Consider the following 21,037-nt stretch of genomic DNA (forward strand, 5'->3'; position numbering starts at 1 on the left):
CAGGAGGATCACTTGAGCCCAGGAGTCTGAGACTGCAAGGAGCTTTGATCATGCCACTGTACTCCAGCCTGGGTTATAGCATGAGATCCTGTCTCTAAACACGACACACACCTGCACACACACACACACGGATGGCACCCATAAACCAAACACTCTCCTGTTGAGCCAGGGACCTGACCTACTTGTCCAAGAGCTCCTTGTTTTGGAATTTGGCCAGGTTCAGCATGTCAAATCCTATGTTTTAGATTCTCTAGGTCTTTTCTGCTTTTCTCTAACCAGCAGTGACCATGGAAACTTCAAGACCTCCGGGGGTCATCTCAAGATCTGTGATCCAGGCCTGAGACGCTTAGAAACCTCTCCGTTATTCAACAACTAATTATCAACCCAACTATGTCCTAGGAACTATGGCTCTGAATCCTTCCAGCTCCAGGGACTGGGCTTCTGAAGAAAACCTTCAAGCCCAAAAATGATGGATGATGGAGCCCTTGTGGTTGTTGCACTGAAAAAAGACCTTAGGGAACACAATCCCTTCCAGGCCAGACACCCTCCAGGGCACACTGAGCTTTCTCAGGAGGCTGCCTTTCAAATGCAGCTCCTGTGCCTCGCGGAACAATGGTTCAAAAGGCCTATTCTTACTTGCATTGTAAAATGATTAAGACTAGAGGCTGGCCACCGTATCTATCAAAATCAAAATTAGAAATCCAGGCTTAAGGAAAGCAAAAAGGGGCCACCAAACAAGAGATACTAGAATGTATTTTCATCTGACTCTGCATGGTAAAGAAGGCCTGGGAAGAAATCACTGGAGAGAGCTAGTTCATTCAGCAATCAGGGCTAAAAATACACATGCATAGGCTTTAACATTCATGGGTTTTAATCTCTGAATTAATTTGTTTCTCTTCAAACACTTGAAGCCATCCATTACCATCTATATTTCAACATGGACAGATATATAACTATTCTTTCTTAGGCTAGTGAATGTGTATATATTGCCTGATTGAGGAGCTGTGTTTGTGTAATAATATCTGCACATCTGTATGTTTCTATAGATTTATATGGATAAATTAGCAGGCCCCGCTTTTAGCCACAACATATTTTTAGAAACCACTTCATAATGTAGATCATAATTTCCATGGAAAAGATGTTATATTTGGGAGTTTCATTCCTGACCAAGGACTCCTCAGCAAATGAAATATAGAAACTGCCAACAGCTTGTCATGGAACGAAAACTATGACTATTTTATATACCCCTATAAATATCTAAAACACTAAAACAATGCCTGAAGTCCTATAAAAGGGACCTAAATATATACAGTACCTATACATGAAGTCTCAAAGTTTAGAAATGTTTACCCACCACATAAAAATACAGCTCAATTGAACTATGTTCTACAATTAACTCACCGCTATAATAACATCAAACATTTGATTAACAATTTTGCAAATATTAGATTTTAGTAGAGCATATTTAGGGATAATTTAAATAGTACAAAGAAATTGATCTAATGTCTTCTTTTCCTTTTGAGGGGGAAATCTATTTTTTACTGTATCTATTACCTTCATTTTACAAGCTTCTTTTTCCACCTGATTTTTCTTGTCCTTGTCCTTCCCCCATTTCCCCCTATTCTTCCCCTCTCCTACTCCCCCATCTCATCCCCTTTTTCCTACCCACTCCCCTTCTCAATACAGGATTATCATGGAATTACCATATTGCCACAATACAGTGCTGTCCTGGTTAAAGATGTCTGGTCCTGGGTTAAGCCTCAATTGCCATATTTACTGGGAATTAGTATTTGGAACGGAGAGAACCAGAGATGGGAGCATACCTGCACTCCTGCTGCCAAGGTCTCAGAAGACCTGGCCCCTGTCCTTTATTAGTTTGATTGTTTTCTGCTCCTCAGGTTCCATGAGCTGCCCCAATATCCTTTGAAGGAATTCCCCTTTTTGCTTAAGCTAGGCAATCATTTTCTGTTACTTAAAACCAAGAAGTAAATATGCCTAGGGCAAGCAGATGAACCGAAAATTATTCCCTCTACCTTAAGGCTCAAATCAAAGCAATTACTGCTCAGACTCAATGACCTAGAAAATGTGCCCAACAAGTGGCAAAAACATGTTACAAATTAATATGCACCATAGGATCTCACTTTAGTTTTTAAACATGCAATTAGAAAAACCATACATCAAACTGTTACTATCAGTTGTCTCCAGTGATTTGCCTTTTTTAAAAGTTTATTCTACGTACCCATTTCTACAATAAGCCAGATTTACTTTTCATAATCAGAAAGGAAATGCAAAAAAAAATTAAGAACTAGATGTGGCCCAGATGATTGACCTTACCAATGATAATGGTCATGGTGATGTGTGATTTCTTTCTCTCTTTTTTTCCTTTACTTTCTTTTTTTTTTTTTTTTTTTTTTTGAGACAGAGTTGTGCTCTGTCTCCCAGGCTGGAGTGCAGTGGCGCTAGCTCAGCTCACTGCAACCACTGCCTCCTGGGTTCAAGCGATTCTCCCCTCAGCCTTCCCAGTAGCTGAGATTACAGGCGTGCACTATCATGCCCAGCTAATTTTTGTATTTTTTCTAAGTCTATGTTTTTTTGTTTTTTTTTTTTTTTTTATGTGACAGTTCAATTTTAGTTGTTAAGCTTTGAATATACATATAGATATATGTTTTTGGAAATGCAGAAAACAAAAACATATAATAAATTTACCATAATTTACATTTTGAAGTATTTTTTCATATTAATTATTCATCAACAACCTGTTGTTTAAAGTTTCATATTATATCTGTATAAACATTGTAAAATTTGTTTAGACACTTTCCCCCCTTACTAGGCATTCAATTTGTTTCCAATTTTTCTCTATTATTAATTACACTAAGATTTAATTTTATGTAGAATTTTTCTCTAGCTTTGATTATTCCTTCAGAGGGGAATTTCATCATTGTTTTGTTTTTTTTTTTTTTAATTTATTTATTATTATTATACTTTAAGTTGTAGGGTACATGTGCATAACATGCAGGTTTGTTACATATGTATACTTGTGCCATGTTAGTCTGCTGCACCCATCAACTCGTCATTTACATCAGGTATAACTCCCAATGCAATCCCTCCCCCCTCCCGCCTCCCCATGATAGGCCCCGGTGTGTGATGTTCCCCTTCCTGAGTCCAAGTGATCTCGTTGTTCAGTTCCCACCTATGAGTGAGAACATTTTTTTTTTTCATAAGTTATTGGGATACAGGTGGTATTTGGTTACATTAGTAAGGTCTTCAGTGGTGATTTGTGAGATTTTGGTGCACCCATCACCTGAGCAGTATACACTGCACCAGATTTGTAGTCTTTTATCCCTCGTCTCCTCCCACTCTTCTCCCCAAGTTCCCAAAGTCCATTGCATCATCTTATGCCTTTGTGTCCTCATAGCTTAGCTCCCACATATTAGTGAGAACATACAATGTTTGGTTTTCCATTCCTGAGTTACTTCACTTAGAATAATGGTCTCCAGTCTCATCCAGGTCACTGTAAATGCTGTTAATTCATTCCTTTTTATGACTGTGTAGTATTCCATCTCATATATATATATGAGATGGAGATATATATATATACATCTCAGTTTCTTTATCCACTTGTTGATTGATGGGCATTTGGGTTGGTTCCATGATTTTGCAGTTGTGCTGCTATAAACATGTGTGTGCAAGTATCTTCTTCAAATAATGACTTCTTTTCCTCTGGGTAGATAGAAGGGAAAGTTGAGGCTCAGAGAGGTAAGTGGCCATTCTAACACCACCAGCTGATACCCAGTAGTGGGACTGCCGGATCAAATGGTAGTTCTACTTTTAGTTCTTTAAGGAATCTCCACACTGTTTTCTATAGTGGCTGTACTAGTTTACATTCCCACCAGCAGTGTAGATGTGTTCCCTGTTCACCACATCCATGCCAACATTTGTTTTTTGATGTTTTGATTATGGCCATTCTTGCAGGAGTGAGGTGGTATTGCATTGTGGTTTTGATTTGCATTTCCCTGATCATTAGTGATGTTGAGCATTTTTTCTATGTTTGTTGGCCCTTTATACATCCTCTTTTGAGAAGTGTCTATTCATGTCCTTAGTCCACTTTTTGATGGGACTGTTTGTTTTTCTTACTGATTTGTTTGAGTTTGTTGTAGATTCTGGATGTTAGTCCTTTGTCAGATGTATAGATTGTGAAGATTTTCTCCTACTCTGTGGGTTGTCTGTTTACTCTGCTGATTGTTCCTTTTGCCATGCAAGAGCTCTTTAGTTTAATTGGTCCTAGCTATTTATCTTTTTTCTTATTGCATTTGCTTTTGGGTTCTTGGTCATGAAATCCTTGCCTAAGCCAACGTCCAGAAGAGTTTTTCCAGTGTTATCTAGAATTTTTATAGTTTCAGGTCTTAGGTTTAAATCCTTAATCCATTTTGAGTTGATTTTTGTATAGTGAGTGATGAGGATCCAGTTTCGTTCTCCTACATGTGGCTAGCCAATTATCCCAGCACCATTTGTTGAAAAGGGTGTCCTTTCCCCACTTTATGTTTTTGTTTGATTTGTTGAAGATCAGTTGGCTGTAAGTATTTGGGTTTATTTCTGGGTTTATTCTGTCCCATTGGTCTATGTGCCTATTTTTGTACCAGTACCACACTGTTTTGGTGACTATGGCACTACCGTATAGTTTAAAATCAGGTAATGTGATGCCTCCAGATTTGTTCTTTTTGTTTAGTCTTGCTTTTGCTATGTGGGCTCTTTCTTCATTCCATAGGAATTTTAGAATTGTTTTTTCTAATTCTGTGAAGAATGATGGTGGTATTTTGATGGGAACTGCATTGAATTTGTAGATTGCTTTTGGCAGTATGGTCGTTTCGTTTTCACAATACTGATTCTGCCCATCCATGCACATGGGATGTGTTTCCATTTGTTTGTGTCATCTATGATTTCTTTCAGCATTGTTTTGTAGTTTTCCTTGTAGAGGTCTTTTGACTGCTTTGTTAGGTATATTCCTAGGATTTTTTTTTTTTTTTTTTTTGCACTCTTGTGAAAGGGGTTGATTTAATTCTCTGCTTATTTGTTGTTGATGTATAGAAGAGCTACTGATCTGTGTACATTAATCTTGTATCCAGAAACTGCTGAATTCTTTAATCAGTTCTAGGAGTTTTCTGGAGGAGTCTTTAAGGTTTTCAAGGTAAATGATCATATCTCATATTGTCAGCAAGCAGTGACAGTTTGACTTCCTCTTTACTGATTTGGATGCTGTTTATTTCTTTCTCTTGTCTGATTGCTCTGGCTAGGATTTCCACTACTATGTTGAAGAGGAATGGTGAGAGTGGGCATCTTTGTCTTGTTCCAGTTCTCAGAGGGAATGTTTCCAGCGTTTCCCTATTCAGTATTATGTTGGCTGTGGTTTTGTCATAGATGGCTTTTATTACATGAAGATGTGTCCTTTGTATGCCAATTTTGCTGAGAGTTGTAATGATAAAGTGTTGCTGGATTTTGATGAATGTCTTTTCTGCATCTGTTGAAATGATCATGTGAATTTTGTTTTTAATCTTATTTATGTGGTGTATCACATTTATTGACTTGTGTATGTTAAAACATCCTGCATCCCTGGTATGAAATCCACTTGATCATGGTGGATTATCTTTTTTGATATGTTGTTGGATTTGGTTAGCTAGTATTTTGTTAAGGAGTTTAGCATCTGTGTTCATCAAGGATATTGGTCTGTAGTTTTCTTTTTTGGTTATGTCCTTTTCTGGTTTTGGTGTTAGGGTGATGCTGGCCTCATAGAATGAACTAAGAAGGTATGCTTCTTTCTCTATCTTGTGGAATAATGTCAAAAGGATTGGTAACAATTCTTCTTCGAATGTCTGGTAGAATTCTGCTGTGAATCCATCAGGTCCTGGAGGTTGGTAATTTTTAAGTTACCGTTTTGTCTGTTATTGGTCTGTTCAGGGTATCTAATTCTTCCTAATTTAAGCTAGGAGGGTTGTATTTTTCCAGGAATGTATCCATCTCTTCTAGGTTTTCTAGTTTATGTGTGTAAAGGTGCTCATAGTAGCCTTGAATGATCTTTTGTATTTCAGTGGTGTCAGCTGTAATATCTCCTGTTTTGTTTGTTAGTGAGGTTATTTGGATTTTCTCTCTTCTTTTCTTGGTTAATCTTGCTAATGGTCTATCAATTTTATTTATCTTTTCAAACAACCAGCTTTTTGTTTCATTTATCTTTTGTATTGTTTTTTGTTGTTGTTGTTTTTGTTGTTGTTGTTTCTTTGTTTCAATTTCATTTAGTTCTGCTCTGATCTTGGTTATTTCCTTTCTTCTGCTGGGTTTGGGTTTGGTTTGTTCTTGTTCCTCTAGTTCCCTGAGGTGTGACTTTAGATTGTCTGTTTGTGCTCTTTCAGTCTTTTTGACGTAGACATTTAGGGCTATGAACTTTCCTCTTAGCACTGCCTTAGCTGTATCCCAGAGGTTTTTATAGGTTGTGTCATTATTGTTGTTCAGTTCAAAGAATTTTTAAATTTCCATCTTGAGTTTGTTTTTGACCCAAATGCTTATTCAGGAGAAGGTTATTTAATTTCCATGTATTTATGTGGTTTTGAAGGTTCCTTTTGGAGTTGATTTCCAGTTTTATTCCACTGTGGTCTGAGAGAGTGCTTGATATAATTTCAATTTTCTTAAGGTTTTTGAGGCTTGTCTTATGGTCTATCACATGGTCTATCTTGGAGAAAGTTCCATGTGCTGTTGAATAGAATGTGTATTCAGCAGTTGCTGCATGAAATGTTCTGTATGTATCTGTTAAGTTCACTTGTTCCAAGGCATAATTTAAATCCATTGTTTATTTGTTGACTCTCTGTCTTGATGACCTGTCTAGTGCTGTCAGTGCAGTATTGAAGTCCCCCACTATTATTGTGTTGCCGTCTATCTCATTTCTTAGGACTATTAGTAATTGTTTTATAAATTTGGGAGCTCCAGTGTTAGGTTCATGTATGTTTAGGATTGTGATATTTTCCTGTTGGACAAGGCCTTTACCATTATATAATGTCCTTTGTTGTCTCTTTTAAATGCTGTTGCTTTAAGGTTTATTTTGTCTGATATAAGAATAGCTACCTCTGCTTGCTTTTCGCATCCATTTGCATGAAATGCCTTTTTCCAACCCATTACATTATGTGAGTCCTTCTGTGTTAGGTGAGTCTCCTAAAGGCAGCAGATATTTGGTTGGTGAGTTCTTATCCATTCTGCAGTTGTGTGTCTTTTAAGTGGAGCATTTAGGCCATTTACATTCAGTGTTAGTATTGAAATGTGAGGTTTAGATTGAAGAGCATTCATCGTGCTCTTTGTTGCCTGTGTACTTAGTGTTTTTTTGTTTTGTTTTTGCTTTTTAACTTGTATTTTTGTTTTATAGGTCCTGTGTGATTTATGCTTTAGAGAAGTTCTGTTTTGATATGTTTCTAGGATTTGTTTCAAGATTTAGAGCTCTTTTTAGCAGTAGTGGTGACTACTCTCAGCATTTGTTTGTCTGAAAAGGACTGTATCTTTCCTTCATTCATGATGTTTAGTTTTACTGGATACAAAATTATTGGCTGATAATTGTTTTGTTTGAGGAGGCTGAAGATAGGGCCCCAATCCCTCCTAGCTTGTAGGGTTTCTGCTGAGAAATCTGCTGTTAATCTAATAGGTTTTCCTTTATAGGTTACCTGGTGCTTCTGTCTCACAGCTCTTAAGATTCTTTCCTTCGTCTTTGACTATGTGCCTAGGCAAAGATCTTTTTGTGATGAATTTCCCAGGTGTTCTTTGTGCTTCTTGTATTTGGATGTCTAGGTCTCTAGCAAGACCAGGGAAGTTTTCCTTGATTATTCCCCCAAATATGTCTTCCAAGGTTTTGGAATTCTCTTCTTCCTCTGGAACACCAATTGTTCTTAGGTTTGGTCATTTAACATAATCCCAGACTTCTTGGAGGCTTTGTTCATATTTCCTTATTCTTTTTTCTGTGTCTTGGTTGGATTGGGTTCATTAGAAGACCTTGTCTTTGAGCTCTGAATTTCTTTATTCTACTTGTTCAATTCTATTGTTAAGACTTTCTAGAGCATTTCACATTTCTAAAAGTATGTCCACAGTTTCCTGAATTTTTGATTGTTCCTTTTTTTTAAAGCTATCTACTTCCTTGAATATTTCTCTCTTTACTTCTTGTATCATTTTCTGGATTTCCTTGTATTGGGCTTCACCCTTCTCTGGTCCCTCCCTGATTAGCTTAATAACTAACATCCTGAATCATTTTTCAGGTAAATCATGGATTTCTTCTTGGTTTGGATCCATTGCTGGTGAACTAGTGTGATTTTTGGGGGGTGTTGAAGAGCCTTGTTTTGTCATATTACCAGGGTTGGTTTTCTGTTTTCTTCTTATTTGGGTAGGCTCCGTCAGAGGGAAGGTCTAGGGCCGAAGGCTGTTGTTCAGATTCTTTTGTCCCACGGGGTGTTCCCTTGATGTAGTTCTCTACCCCTTTTCCTATGGATGTGGCTTCCTGTGAGCTGAACTGCAGTGATTGTTGTCTCTCTTCTTGGTCTAGCCACCCAGTGAGTCTACCTGGCTCCAGGCTGGTTCTGGAAGTCGTCTGCACAGAGTCCTGTGATGTGAACCGTCTATGGGTCTCTCAGCCATGGATACCAGTGTCTGTTCCCCTGGGGGACTGGGGGCAGGGACAGGTGCAGTGGACTCCATGGGGGGTCCTTAGCTTTGGTGGTTTGATGCTCTATTTTGGGGCTGGTTGGCCTCCTGCAAGGAGGTGGCACTTTCCAGAAAGTATCAGCTATAGTAGTGTGGAGAGGAGCCCTCAGTGTGTGGGGCCCTAGAACTCCCAAGATTATATGCCCTTTGTCTTCTGCTACCAGAGTGGATAGGGAAGGACCATCAGGTGGGGGTGGGGCTAGGCATGTCTGAGCTCTGACTCTCCTTGGGCAGGTCTTGCTATGGCTGCTGTGGGGGATGGGGGTGAGGTTCCCAGGTCACTGGAGCTGTGTACCTAGAAGGATTACCACTGCCTCTGCTGAGTCATGCTGGTTGTCAGGGAAGTCAGGGAAAGCTGGCAGTCACAGGCCTCACCCAGCTCCCATGCAAACCGAAGGTCTGGTTTAATTCCCACCGTGCTCTCCCCAGTAGCCCCCAGTCCATTTCTAGATGGAGAGCGATGGGGGCTTGAAAACCTGCCCCAGCTCCAGGCTACCCGCCTCCCAGCTGCAAAAGAAAAGGGCTTGATTCTTTCCCCACATGTGAAGTCTGCGCACCAGATTTGTGCCCTGCCCCAGGTTCTGGCCAGGAGGCTTCTCACCCTGTTCAAATTGTCACAAAGGTCAACTAGAGAATTCCTTCTCCCTGTAGAGTTTTACCCCCTGCTCCTCTGGTCACCCTCCTGTGGATCCCTGTGGTTCCAGGCAGGACTGGCCTGCTAGGGAGTCCAGCGAGCTCCCAGGGCCTTTCTGCTGCTTCCTCTACCCCTGTATTTCGCTCAGCTCTCCAAACTGACTCAGCTCCAGGTAAAGTTGGAAACTTCTCCCGCAAACAGATCTTTGGCTTCTCCAGTGGGTGTGTTTGTTCAGGAGCGGATGGTGTCCCTTTCCCACTTCCGCATCTGGGGCACTCACAGTTTTGGGGGTTCTCCTGGGTCCTGCAGGAGCAATCTGCTTCCTTCAGAGGGTCTGTGGGTCCTCTCGAGATGGCTGGTTTTCAATTCTTGTATTTTTGGTAGAGACAGGGTTTCACCATGTTGCCCAGGCTGGTCTCGCATTCCTAGGCTCAAGGGAACCGTCTGCCTCGGCCTCCCAAAGTGTTGGGATTACAGGCATGAGCCACCGTGCCCGGCGTGATGGTGTGCTTTTTAAAGACTTGAGCCCTTTCGCTTGATTGTCTCCCACATTAGTTCATTCACAGCCCACAAGAACCATTTCTTAGTTTCAATCCAAAGCAATCTCACTAGGAAACATTAAGTGTGGTAGGGATTTGGAGTGTGAGTACATAGGTGTGAGTCCCCGCAAAACAGCTATGTGGTCTTAGAATGGCCACTTACCTCTCTAAGCCTTAACTTTCCCTTCTGTAAAAGGGGAAATCACTCCTTTCGGGGTGATTTTGCGTTGCAGAAGCTCTGTGCAGTGCTAACAAACATTAGCTATTATTAGCTACTCTTTCATTGTCTTGTTCTGCCGCAGCTCCTCTCTGCCAGTGTGGCTTTTGGTTGGGATTCCCTGTCAAGAAATTACAAGAGGCCACTACACACTCCTTACCAAATTCTCTTTGCTGTGTGACCTGCTAGAAACTTAAGCCCTGAAGCCTCAATTATCCTTTTCTTATTTGCTTTGCACCCTTTTAAAAAAATAAAATGTATACAATATTGAATACTTCAGTACTCCAGAAATATAACTCATCTAGTAACTACACTTTTAAATATATAATAAATATACACAATACAAAATTTACCATTTTAATAATTTTTAAGCATACAGCTCAGTGGCACTAAGCAGATTCATGTTGTGCAACTATCACCGCCATCCATCTCCAGAACAGAACTTTTTCTATCTTCCCCAACTGAAACTCTATAAGCATTAAACAGTAACTCCCCCGTTCTCTCCTTCCCCTACTGCCTGACAGCTACCAGTCTACTTCCTGCTTTGGATTTGACTACGGTAGGTACCCCATATAAGAGGAATTATGCATATGATTGTATACCTTCTTCAGAGAAACATCTGTTCAAGTCCTCTGCCCAATAGGGTTCTTTATTTTTTGTTGAGTAATAGGAGCTCTTTACATATTATGGCTATTAATCCCTTATCAGATATATGATTTTCAAATATTTTTTCCCATTCCGCGGGTTGCCTTAGCAGCTATGTTTCTTGACTTTACACCTGTTTATTCAAACAAATAGTAACTATGTGCCTGCTATGTGAACGACATTGGGCTAATGACAGAGCAAAAAGGTACAGTTGACTTTCATACCCTCTCTGTCTGCATTTGACTTTGTCATGCTATCAGAACCATTCCCAATTGATTGGAAATTATTTTTTTAATGACTAGTTCTTTGAAGTCTTCTAAAAGGAATTTAGTTGGCCATTTCAGTTATCTCAAGTATCTGAAAAGTGAGATCTTAGATTGGGCAAAACTGGAGAGCAGTGAAACCTGAAACTAGAAGAGGTGGTCACTGTGCATACACTCACACACAACATCAGATTTCCAGCAAAGGCTTCCTGACATCTGCACGTGTGTGAAAGGAAATCCTCCTTCCACTGACACCAGTGCTCGCTGAGGGGAGATCATCTTTGGATGTTATGTTTTATTGCATGGTTTATTGTTCTAATCAGCTGATAAAGGCCATGAACCTTGACCCTGGGACAGCAGACCGTTGTGGGGGTCTTAACACCCTTTCCTGACCAATGAACAACGCAACCTGTTTTAACCAACCGTGGACATTCTGCCTTAGCTACAGTGCTTGTTTTCAATCCTATGCACAATCACTATAAATTAGAACTTTAAAACTCCTGATTTTTTTCTCCTTAACACTCTTCTCAGTAAATTTCTTCACTGGGGAGTGTTCCCTTGCCTGCTAAATTAATAGACTTGGCCTTTTATCTCCCTCTCTGGTGGTCTTTATTTCACATGACATGTGGCTGCAATCCTACTCCAAACTGCAACAAGTCAACACAGAATCCACGTACCATATGTTGTTCAACTACTCCAAGGCTTAGCGGAGATACTCTCACTTATCCATGCATTGCTGTAACTAATCCTGTTCCTGCAATCCTCAGAAAATTTAGACAAATGCCAGCCTGTTTCCAAACAAACATATCTTAATTTAGCTACCTAATATACAGATACTTGACCTCTCCAGAATGCTTTTCCTTCTAGAGTTCACGTTTCTTGAGACCACATGCACAAGACTTTATGTAATTGTTCAGCTGCATCTTGAATCTGCTTTGCAGCTGATGGTTGCTCACATACACACACGCACACGTATACACACACACACCCATAAGTATGCATTTGTCATTAAAGGCATTTGTCACTGCCTTTAATGTCCTGTTGAAGCCCAGTAATCAAAATTTTCAACATAGTGAATGAAATTTGCAGAATCACTGCTCAGCAGCAATAACATTATACACAGGAAATTAGTCCAATTACAATATCTTCTGAATGATGATCTCTGTTTCCTTGTTGCTTTAGCTAGTAGCAAATCACCCAGAGTGCCTCCTTACTGTCTATAGCATCAGTAAAAACAAACAAACAAAAAAAAACACCACTCAGGGTTTCTTCCTTCACAGAATGGAATAGGACAGATACACCACCAGGCACAGGTAGAGATCAGCTAGAGAAAATGAATCTGAAGCCAGGACCTCAAAAGGGAGCACTTGCCACCCATTCTTTAACAGTTCCCCATTTTCCTTCACCGACCCCCAGGTGGCAATCACACAAAGGAGGAAAACCCACTCCAAGCCACTGCTTCTTAGTTGCCCCGTAAGCCTGGCTTGGACAGATCCTGTGCTGGGAGCCTGGCTGATTTTATTACTGAATACAAGTTACACGTGTAAGGCACTAAATATCAGAAGAGTACAGTGTAGTAAGACAGTGATCTGGAGGTCCCTCCTGCCAATGGTGTGCGCTGCCCCTCGGGGTGAATTATGTACTGTGATGATGAACTAAACGTTCCCTTTGCAATTTCCTTGGGGATCAAAATGTATTCTGTTCTTCAGGGTTGAAAGGCAAGCCCTTTCTCACCAGCTCCACTTACTGGGTTTACCCTGATGTGTCTATTCCTCCTTCAGCGTTTGAGGCAGGTTCCCACCTAGACACAAAGAGGTAGCCATCCTTAGAGGAGAAGGAAGATTTTTTTTCTTCTTTCTTGATGTGGATGCTTACTTGAGGGAAGGAAGCTGAGCTTTAGGTTTTAGTGACCTGATTTCTTGTGTGTGTGTGTGAGATTCCTGATTTAGGTCAGGTGTGTTTTTGTTTTTGTTGTTGTTGTCATTTTATTTTCTTTAACTGTGTTTTTAAAAACATAAGGAGAACTTTTTTTTTTTTTTTTGAGATGGAGTCTCGCTCTGTCGCCCAGGCTGGAGTGCAGTGGCGCGATCTTGGCTCACTGCAAGCTCCGCCTCCTGGGTTCACGCCATTCTCCTGCCTCAGCCTCCCTAGAAGCTGGGACTACAAGCACCCGCCACCTCGCCCGGCTAATTTTTTGTATTTTTAGTAGAGACGGGGTTTCACCGTGGTCTCAATCTCCTGACCTTGTGATCCGCCCGCCTCGGCCTCCCAAAGTGCTGGGATTACAGGCGTGAAGGAGAACATTTTTATAGGAGAGATTAAATAGCAGTGTCATTCTTAGCATGATCTTCACTTTCTCTCTTCTCTTGTTTCCTTTCGATAGAGTTCCAGACATTTTAAAGACAACCGTGGCTAGAAACCTTTGTTTTCCTAATGATCTTGTTTCTCTTTACTATCAGTAAAAACCTCCTCCTTTGCCCTTTTGCATTGAATATTCTATTATTAAAAATTGAGATCTGGTCCAGAATCAGTCAAGGGGATGAATGCCTGGGTGAGAATTAGTGGAGGAACAACAGTAAAAGCCACTCAAGTGGCTCCCCCAGGGACTAAATCTGGAGTCAAGGTAGGGAAGCAAGATGAGAGCTTTGAAAGGAGTGAGATCCGGGGAATGGCTAAAGAAGTCAATGGCCTCTTGTCTTTTTATTTTCCTCTGCTCTTATTTGAGTACTTTCTGTGTTCTAAGTCTGTGGATTCAGCCCTCAAATGGTTGGCAGAAAGGTTCCTCATCAAGACAAGAATTCTGCTCTTTCTCCTTTGTTTCAAAGGCTCACTCTTAATCATGGCTCCTCCTCTATTACCAGGAATTTCACATCGCTGTCTCCCTGATATTTGGAATCTAAAGAAGGTGAGATATTTACAGTGAGTGAGACATCAGCCTCCAATTGTTTGTATTTGTAATGGTAATTACTCACACCAGTTTGTCAGCATTCACACCTGAATTATTCTGTTTGGTGATATGTCAATGTCTAGAGATAGCTGTGATCACACAAAATACAGTTTTTTTCTTGTGAAATCCTAACTTAGTCCATGGAAAATTTTTTTGAAAAAACACAACAGAAGATCCCGTCCATCTCCCTCCCACCCAAATCCCCCATATGTTAACTGGATGGGAATATTTTATTTGAGTGCAGTATCCGTAGGACATCCTCTCACCTTGACTTTAAACTGGCTCATTCAATAATGTGTGTTTCTCAAGGCCATATGGACCACTGTCTCAACAACCTCTATTTCCCACCCAATTTCCCAAATACTTCTCTTCCTTCTGATTTTTCCTTTTTTGTCATTCTCCTTTCTTCTTTCAACTGCAATGTATTTTTGATGTTCAACCACTGTTCAGGTTGTTTTGTTACCATTTGTCTTAGATGTTATCATTAAACATTACTGTTGACTCGTTTCCACTTTTTTATTTAAATTTTTTTACATTCATAAAGTCTTTTCATTTAGCTCATAGTCCTATTTAGTTCAAGACCTAGAGTTTCAAAGAAGAGTTTCAAAGATCACCCTCTCTTTCAGCAATATGTGAGCTCCTGAGAAAAAATGTGAAAGTAATTTATTTCCATACCAAACGTTATTTGAAACACCAAGGAATTCACCATTTAAGGAAGTCAGAGGTGAATTTCACAATATATTTTTTCTGTTCAACAAATTTTGATTTTTGCTAATTCTTTAAAGTGAGAGATAATCTATTTTATATCTTCTGTCTCTTTTATTTTTTTTGAGACAGAGTCTTGCTCTGTCGCCCACGCTGGAGTGCAGTGGCGTGATCTCAGCTCACTGCAAGCTCCGCCTCGTGGGTTCACTCCTGCCTCAGCCTCCCGAGTAGCTGGAACTACAGGTGCCCGCCACCACGCCCGGCTAATTTTTTGTATTTTTAGTAGAGACGGGGTTTCACTGCATTAGCCAGAATGGTCTCGATCTCCTGACCTTGTGATCCTCCCGCCTCAGCCTCCCAAAGTGTTGGGATTACAGGCGTGAGCCACTGTGCCCGGCCCTTCTCTCTTTTTTTTTAATTTACCCTTCTTAGATGGGGTTTTTCCTTCTCCCTACTGGGTCAGGGAGTGCCAGGTCTGCTCTACACTCAAGCAGCCACAAGTCACAGCATTTCAAATTCAACAAGCCCCAGGGAAATAGTTCAGGAAGCTGGGACGGGGACAGGATTCTGAAGCAAGGGACTGATGTTTGGCTCTGGCACTTGGAAATCAGCCTCACTGCTTTCAAGGCCCACCGTGGATGAGGTCCCCAGTCTACTGGTGGCTGGAATCTCCAGACTTCAAGTAGGACCACTTGACACCATAGGACATTTTAAAACTTGATCCTCCCCTCCAGTCAGCCTTTCCCCCTCCTGAGTTGGTGACCACTGAATGTTTTTGCATCTACTCTTGGGAGAAGATGCACACCCTCTCACACTCTTTTAAAAATTTATTTTAATTTTTTTTTTTTCTTTCTTTTTTTTTTTTTTAGAGATGGAGTCTTGCTCTGTTGCCCAGGCTGGAGTGCAGTGGTGTGGTCACAATTCACTGCAACTTTGACCTTCCAGGCTCAGGTGATCCTCCCACCTTGGCCTATCGCATATCTGGGACTACAGGCTTTTGCTACTCTTCTTTATTTTTGGTAGAGATGGGATTTCACTATGTTGCTCAGGCTGATCTCAAATTCCAAAACTCAAGTGATTCTCTCACTTTGGCCTCCCAAAGTGCTGGGACTATAGGTGTGTGAGCCACCGTGCCTGACCTCTCTCACATTTTTATCAAACTCCCTGCCCGAATGTTGCCACCATGGACCCATGATGTCCATGGCCATCTTCCCTCCACCTTCAGCTCTCTTCTCTCAGACACTTTCATGGCTGGATCCCTTACTTTATTCAGGCCCTAGCTCAAATGTCCTCTTCTTAGATAGGACTTCCTGACCACCAAATCTAAAAATAAAAGACCACCACCCTCGAGCTTCCATAACTGCTCAGAACACAATCAGCCATGCCTGAATCATGTATAGACACATCTACAAGAAACAATATCCAGATACCATACCAGACATCTTCACCTGGCTGTGTACATTAGACATAAACTGAATCCTCATAGCAGAGGGGAAAAAAAGCAGTCCACCTTTTACTATTTATGAAATAATAGGGAAATATAGACTTAGAAGTTTACAGAGATTTTATTAAGTAGATAAAAATAGATAAATGCCTGGGAAAAGGGGGTATCAATTAGTACAAATAGTCTGCAGAGCCATCCAGCAATACATATCAAAAATCTTTAAAACATTTATATTGCTCGACCTAGTGATCCTAATTCTAGAATTTGGAAATACAATCAAGATAATGTTAATCACAGCATTACTTATAATGATGAAAAGTAGAAGAGGCCAGGCACAGTGGATCATGCCTATAATTCTAGCACTTTGGAAGGCTGAGGTGGGAGGATCCCCTGAGCCCAGAAGTTCAAGATCAACCTGGTCAACATATTGAGACCCTGTCTCTATATAGAAAGAAGAGGAAGAAGAAGATAAAGAAGAAGAGGAAGAAGGAGGAGGAGGAGGAGAAGGAGGAAGAGGAGGAGAGAATATTATGCAGTCATTAAAATTTTAGAAAAACAACCCATATGTCTATTGACTGATGGGTGAATAGACAAAATGTAGTACAGACATACAATAGAGTAGTATTGAGCCCTAAAAAGGAATGAAATTCTGGCACATGCTACAACATGAGTTAATCTTGAATACATTGTGCTAAAGGAAATAAGCCAGACAGAAAAGGACAAATACTGTATGTTTCCACTTTTATAAGGTACCTAGACCAGTCAAATTCACAGACACAAAAAGTTGAACAGTGGTTGCCAGGAGCTGGGGAGGAAGAGGAAATGGGAAGTTATCAGGGTTTTGTCTTGTTTTGTTTTGAGATGGATTTTTTGCTCTTGTTGCCCATTCTGGAGTGCAATGGCGTGATCTTGGCTCACTGCAACCTCCACCTCCCGGGTTCAAGCAATTCTCTTGCCTCAGCCTCCCAAGTAATTGGGATTACAGGTGTGTGCCACGAGGTCTGGCTATCTTTGTATTTTTTTTAGTAGAGACGGGGTTTCACCATGTTGGTCAGGTGGCCTCGAACTCCTGACCTCAAGTGATCCATCTGCCTCCGCCTCCCAAAGTGCTGGGATTGCAGGTGTGAGCCACCGCGCCCAGCCAGAAGTTACTGTTTAATGGGTACAGAGTTTAATGTGTACAGTTTTTCATCTTTGGGAAGATGAAAAAGTTCTGCAGATGGATGGTGTCGATAGTTGCACAACAATGTGAATGTGCTTAATGCCACTGAACTATACACTTATAAACGATTAAAATTGTAAATCTTGTTATGTATATTTTACCATGGTAAAACATGCTTTAGAATCTTTAGTAACAGGAAATTGCTCAATATGGGAGACTTAGTATATAATGTTGTTCAGATTTTGTGTAAAATTCTTTGTAAGCTCATGTGTAGAAAAAAATACTGGAAAGGGATTTTAAACACAGAATGATAATAAACACACTCTTTAGGAAAGATTCTGAGTAATTTTCTCTTTCACACTTTTCTGTACTTTCCAAATCGTCTAAGTAAACATGCAATATTTTATAACTAGAAAATAAAATAAAATTTAAAAACCCACCACCGAAATCTCTATCCTCATTTCCTGCTTTATTGTTGCAGTAAATAAGCACTTCTTCCTACCTAAAAGTATATTGCTTATTTATCTGTTTCCTTGCCTATAGTCTGTTTCCCCAGTAACAATGCAAATTCCATGAGGGCAGAGGCTTTGTCTTATTCACTGCTTGATCTTTAATGCTTGAAGAGTTTCAGGCACTTTTTGGGTACTCCATAAACATTCGAGTGAAAGAGAAAGAATCAATGAATGAATGGGTGAATGAACAGAAAATTAGTCATCCTCAGTGTCTTGGTCCATTCCTGCTGCTAAAACAAAATACCCCAGACTGGATAATGTATAAATAATAGAAATGTATTTCTTACACTTCTTGAGGCTGAGAAGTCCAAGATCAAGGCACCAGTAGATCTGGTGTCTGATGAAGGCTCACAATGCTTCTTAGATGGGTGCTTCTTGCTGCATCCTCACGTGGTAGAAGGTGCAAACAGCTCCCTTGCACCTCTTTTATAAGATAACTAATCCCACTCATGAGGTCTCTGGCCAATGAATTAATCTCCTCCTAAAGGCCCTGCCTCTTAATACTTTCACACTGGGAATTAAGTTTCAATATATAAATGTTGAGGGGACATATTCAGACCATAGCTCTCAGGTTAGGACAGTGAGAATTCTTTTGTCCTGTGCCCACCTAGGGTATCAGCCCTCTTTCTCTCATCTGTAGCCTGCTCAGGATTGGAAGAAAAATTGTCTCAAGATTAAGAATCATCAAAATGGAGTAAACCCTGAAATACGTCCACCAACAGGCTAACAGTTTGGAAAGTAGTCTAGATACCATGTCATTTGAAGAGTAATTGAAGGTACTGAGAATGTGTAAGAGAAGATTTAAAGAGGAGAAGAAATGTAGCTGTTTGCAAATACTGGAAGTGTAGTCAGGTGGAACCATGAATTTATTCAATAAATATCCACTGAGCCCCTGCCATGTGCCAGTAACTGATGTAGGTACCAAGAGTACTAAACACAGGATTATATAATATGTTTGACTCCAGAGGAAATACCAAGGATAGGTTGAGAGAGGTTTGGAAAGGCAGATTTGAATGCATCATAAGGCAGAGAGTCCAAATCAGCATTTCCTAAGGCACATTTCACGGAACCCTTGGATGTACATTTCTTTTATATGAGAAAAGGATCCTAGGCCCAATACATTTAGAAAATCTTGAAGTAAGGCCATGAGCGGTGCCTCATGCCTTAATCCCAGAACTTTGGGATTCCAAGGCAGGTGGATCACCTGAGGTCAGGAGTTCAAGACCAGCCTGGTCAACATAGGGAAATCCCATCTCTACTAAAAATACAAAATTAGCTGGGCATGGTGGCATGCGCCTGTAGTCCCAGCTACTTGGGCACTACAGGAGAATTGCTTGAACCTAGGAGGCGGAGGTTGCAGTGAGCCGAGATTGCATCACTGTATTCTAGCCTGGGAGACAGAGCAAGACTCCATTTCAAAAAAAAAAAAAAGAGAGAAGAAAAAGAAAATTTTGAGGGGTAGAGTTTTTTTCAACTACAGCAGCATAGGACTTCTCGGTCTTTTTTTTTTTAAGAGTCAGGGTCTTGCTGTTACCCACACAGGAGTGTAGTGGCACAATCATATCTGACTGAAGCCTTGAACTCCTGGGCTCAAGTGATCCTCCAGCCTCAGCCTCCTGAGTAGCTGGGGCTACTGGCATATGCTAACGTGCCTGGCTATGTTCTTTTTACTTTTGTAGAGATGGAGCCTCACTATGTTGCCCCAGCTGGTCTTGAACTCCTGGTCTCAAGCAATCCTCCAACCTCGGCCTCCTGAGTTGCAGGAATTCCAAGCGTGAGCCACTGCGCCAGGCTCAGAGTCTTCAATATACTATGGTATACTGTAGTCTCCTAAAGAGTGATGTGGCTCCTTTCCCTAAATTTTTGGACCACAGGACACTTCTTTTTCTAGGCCTAGAATTTCATGAGATGAGCATTAGGGAGAGTTATTTTCTACATGACAACATTCACCTTCAGAACAGGAGGCCTGCAAGCACGGGTCTAATGTGGCATGCCCCTGAGACACACCTTGGCACCACATCCAATGGATGCCCAAGTCTTCGTTCTGAACCATTCAGATCGACCCAGTCCTCTTACCTCATCTCCCTCACCTCACATTTTTCCAGTTGCCAGTCTGCACTCACTCCTTCTTTCCATCCTTGCTTTGGGCTTAGCTTTAATGAACCATGCCATGTATTTCTGCTTCTGACTTGAGCTCCACATAACAAGGATTCTGATTTCTTCCCCTAAGTTCCCTGGGGTCACCCTGGGTAAAGCTTCCCCAGTTCCACTGTTCCATTTGGCTCACTGTACACAGAGCAGGGAGAACTAGACAAGGAATAAGCAGGTTCTCACGTCAGGAAGAGCTTGGGCAAAGCTTGGGCTTTCTCACGTTGAAAGTCTTACTTGGTTTGATTTTCTGCTACCTCCTTGACAGGTCTGATTCTGTAAACGCTTCCTGCCAGGCATAATTTTAAATACTCTTGGTACCTGGGAAACCAGCTATTTCTGTAGACTGTATCATTTTAATCGCCCTTACATGAAACACAGATGCACTGCCACACACTTGAGAAATCTTTCACACAATGAGATCAAGCCACTCATTGAAGGTCACTGGACGAAACTTCTATGCTCCAGTCACATGAATAAAAGTGTCTAATGACTTGGAAGGTTTGCATGAAATTCCCGTGGGAGAAATTATTGTGACTTTAAACCATACTCCTCAAAGCCCCTCCCATTTTTGGCTTCTTACCTTGTAACTTGGGTTCTCATTCCAAAATCCAGTGACCTCATTGATTGCAGCACTTCAATACAGCCCATGTACTAGAATAAGAAGAAAAAAAAGAAGAAGTAGGACAAAAATTCCAAGAAGCTGTCTCTTAGCTTCACAATGACTTTCGGGGAAGCAACTAAAATCAGCTTCTGCTATCAAGTTACATTTGTACCCTCCGCCTACCATTGATATTTCTGACTATTAATGGACACACACCTAAAGCTTCAATTCAATTACAAAACACCAGTTAAATCTGAACCATAATATAGATAACACAAGTAACAAAGACCAATATGGGTTCAGTGGTTAAGAGCATGGGCTCTGGGGCCAGATCATGTGACTTTGCATCCTGGCTCTGCTACTTCTTAGTTATGGAACCTCAGCAAGTTAACTTCTGAGCCTCACAGTCTTGTCACTGGTAAAGTGAGGATACAATAGGAATTGTTAGAAGAGTGAAATTATTTCCTACATGTAAATAAGCTTTTAGAACAACGCT

The 21,037-nt window shown here is 40.8% G+C and overlaps 1 protein-coding gene across 1 annotated transcript in view; it reads right to left on the reverse strand.

The window, feature by feature from the left end:
- Nucleotides 1-21,037, reverse strand: part of LOC116272733 (SHC-transforming protein 4-like) — a 99,834-nt gene that overhangs the window by 40,353 nt on the left and 38,444 nt on the right. The window contains exon 2 of the mRNA XM_031661507.1: nt 20,521-20,591. Coding sequence (XP_031517367.1) covers nt 20,521-20,591 — 71 coding nt within the window. The remainder of the gene's footprint in view (nt 1-20,520; nt 20,592-21,037) is intronic.

This window comes from Papio anubis, unplaced genomic scaffold (assembly GCF_008728515.1).
Source record: "Papio anubis isolate 15944 unplaced genomic scaffold, Panubis1.0 scaffold177, whole genome shotgun sequence".
Lineage (NCBI taxonomy): Eukaryota > Metazoa > Chordata > Mammalia > Primates > Cercopithecidae > Papio > Papio anubis.